Genomic DNA, 1,618 nt, shown 5'->3' on the forward strand with positions numbered 1-1,618 from the left:
TAAATTGGTAAATTGACATAAATGGCTAACTCATGTCCCGTGGTGGAAAACTATACAAAATTTAATTCACCACTCGTGGTGAAAAATTAAAAAAGTTTCACTCATCACTCGTGGTGAAAAAACTATAAAATAAATTTAAATCACCACTATTTTGTTGTTTATTTTTACACAGGCCTCATCAGTTTGGCTACTGGCATTGATCAAAAATTGCAGCCACCGACCAGCTGTGCTTAAGAATAAAGAAATCTTGCAATTTGCATTCACCGAACTGCTCTCCGATGATAGCGGTAAGTTGTCGAAATATCGAAAAAAAAGTCAACGTGCTACATACCTCTTTTTTGTCTCTTCTGTTGTAGAGTTCGTGCAAGATGTTGCCTCGCGTGGCTTAGGACTTGTCTACTCACTTTCGGATACCAACAGTCAAAATGATTTGGCCAATTCGCTTTTGGACCAATTGATCGGCGGCAAACGACAAGTAAATAAAGTCAGTGAGGAAACGGAGCTCTTCGCTGAAGGCATGCTGGGCAAAACGCCTACTGGGTAAGTATATGTTTAACCAAAGAATGATAGATAAATAGAAACTTTTTATTTTTTAACACACAGTGGCAACATAACCACCTACAAGGAACTCTGCTCACTCGCTTCCGATCTCAATCAACCCGAGATGGTCTATCAATTCATGCAATTGGCCAATCATAATGCCGCTTGGACCAGTAAACTGGGCGCTGCTTTCGGCTTGAAATCGATAAGCGCTGACTCGAAAGCCAAAATGCAACCCTACCTTGGCAAGATCATACCGCGTCTGTATCGCTACAAATACGATCCAACRCCGAAAATACAAAACTCAATGATTTCCATTTGGGATTCGGTCGTAAGCGATCCGAAAGAGTCGGTGGAAAAGTATTATTGGGAAATTTTGCGAGAAATATTGGACAATTTAACGTTCACCGAGTGGCGTGTGCGCATCGCTTGCTGTTTGGCAGTACGTGATTTGCTCAAACGRCCGAATGGTTTGCGCTTGCGCAGTGATGAAAAGAAACTGGATGCCATACGGCAGAGTAAGGCTGAAAATGAGGCGAATAAAAGCGTCGCCAACACACCTATGGAAGTTGGTAAGTTGCAAAACTCGACAGGACGATTATAAGCGAATGAAAATTCGGCTATTGACGTGCTCACCTCGCATTTAACGACTCTTTTTTTTCAAAAGCGTTAAAGCAGCGGAKCATTTTTATTCCTTCGCATAGCACCCCTTATAGCGAATATAAGCTTATAAGTACAGTTATATAAATAAGTTGCAAAAGCTCTTTSGTTTCTGCGCATACTACCGTTAGATCGAATATTATCACTCTTTTTGTGCAGATTCCTCGATATATTTCACTATATGTACAAAAATATATATACGAATGTTAATTAAAACACTTTCCTTCCGCTCCAACATCGCCCCTCCTTATCCTTATATATATATATATTTTTTTTGTTTTTTGTTTTTGATAATTTCGCTTTGTATTTTCCAGATGAAATACCCGAGCCGGAACTGCAAGAGCTATGGGCGCAATTGTTTCGCGTCATGGACGACATACACGAGGGCACGCGCTTAGCAGCACAAGGATCTGTTATG

At 40.5% G+C, this 1,618-nt stretch overlaps 1 protein-coding gene across 1 annotated transcript in view; it reads left to right on the plus strand.

Annotated features, from left to right (window-relative positions):
• The window catches only part of LOC108972675 (proteasome-associated protein ECM29 homolog), a gene marked incomplete in the record, with an annotated part of 17,790 nt that overhangs the window by 12,569 nt on the left and 3,603 nt on the right, over positions 1-1,618 (plus strand). The window contains 4 exon segments of the mRNA XM_018939372.1: positions 173-287; positions 357-540; positions 604-1,112; positions 1,515-1,613. Of these exon segments, the coding sequence (XP_018794917.1) occupies positions 173-287; positions 357-540; positions 604-1,112; positions 1,515-1,613 (907 nt within the window).

Source organism: Bactrocera latifrons, unplaced genomic scaffold (assembly GCF_001853355.1).
Source record: "Bactrocera latifrons isolate USDA-ARS-PBARC rearing strain unplaced genomic scaffold, ASM185335v1 scaffold_413, whole genome shotgun sequence".
Taxonomy (NCBI): domain Eukaryota; kingdom Metazoa; phylum Arthropoda; class Insecta; order Diptera; family Tephritidae; genus Bactrocera; species Bactrocera latifrons.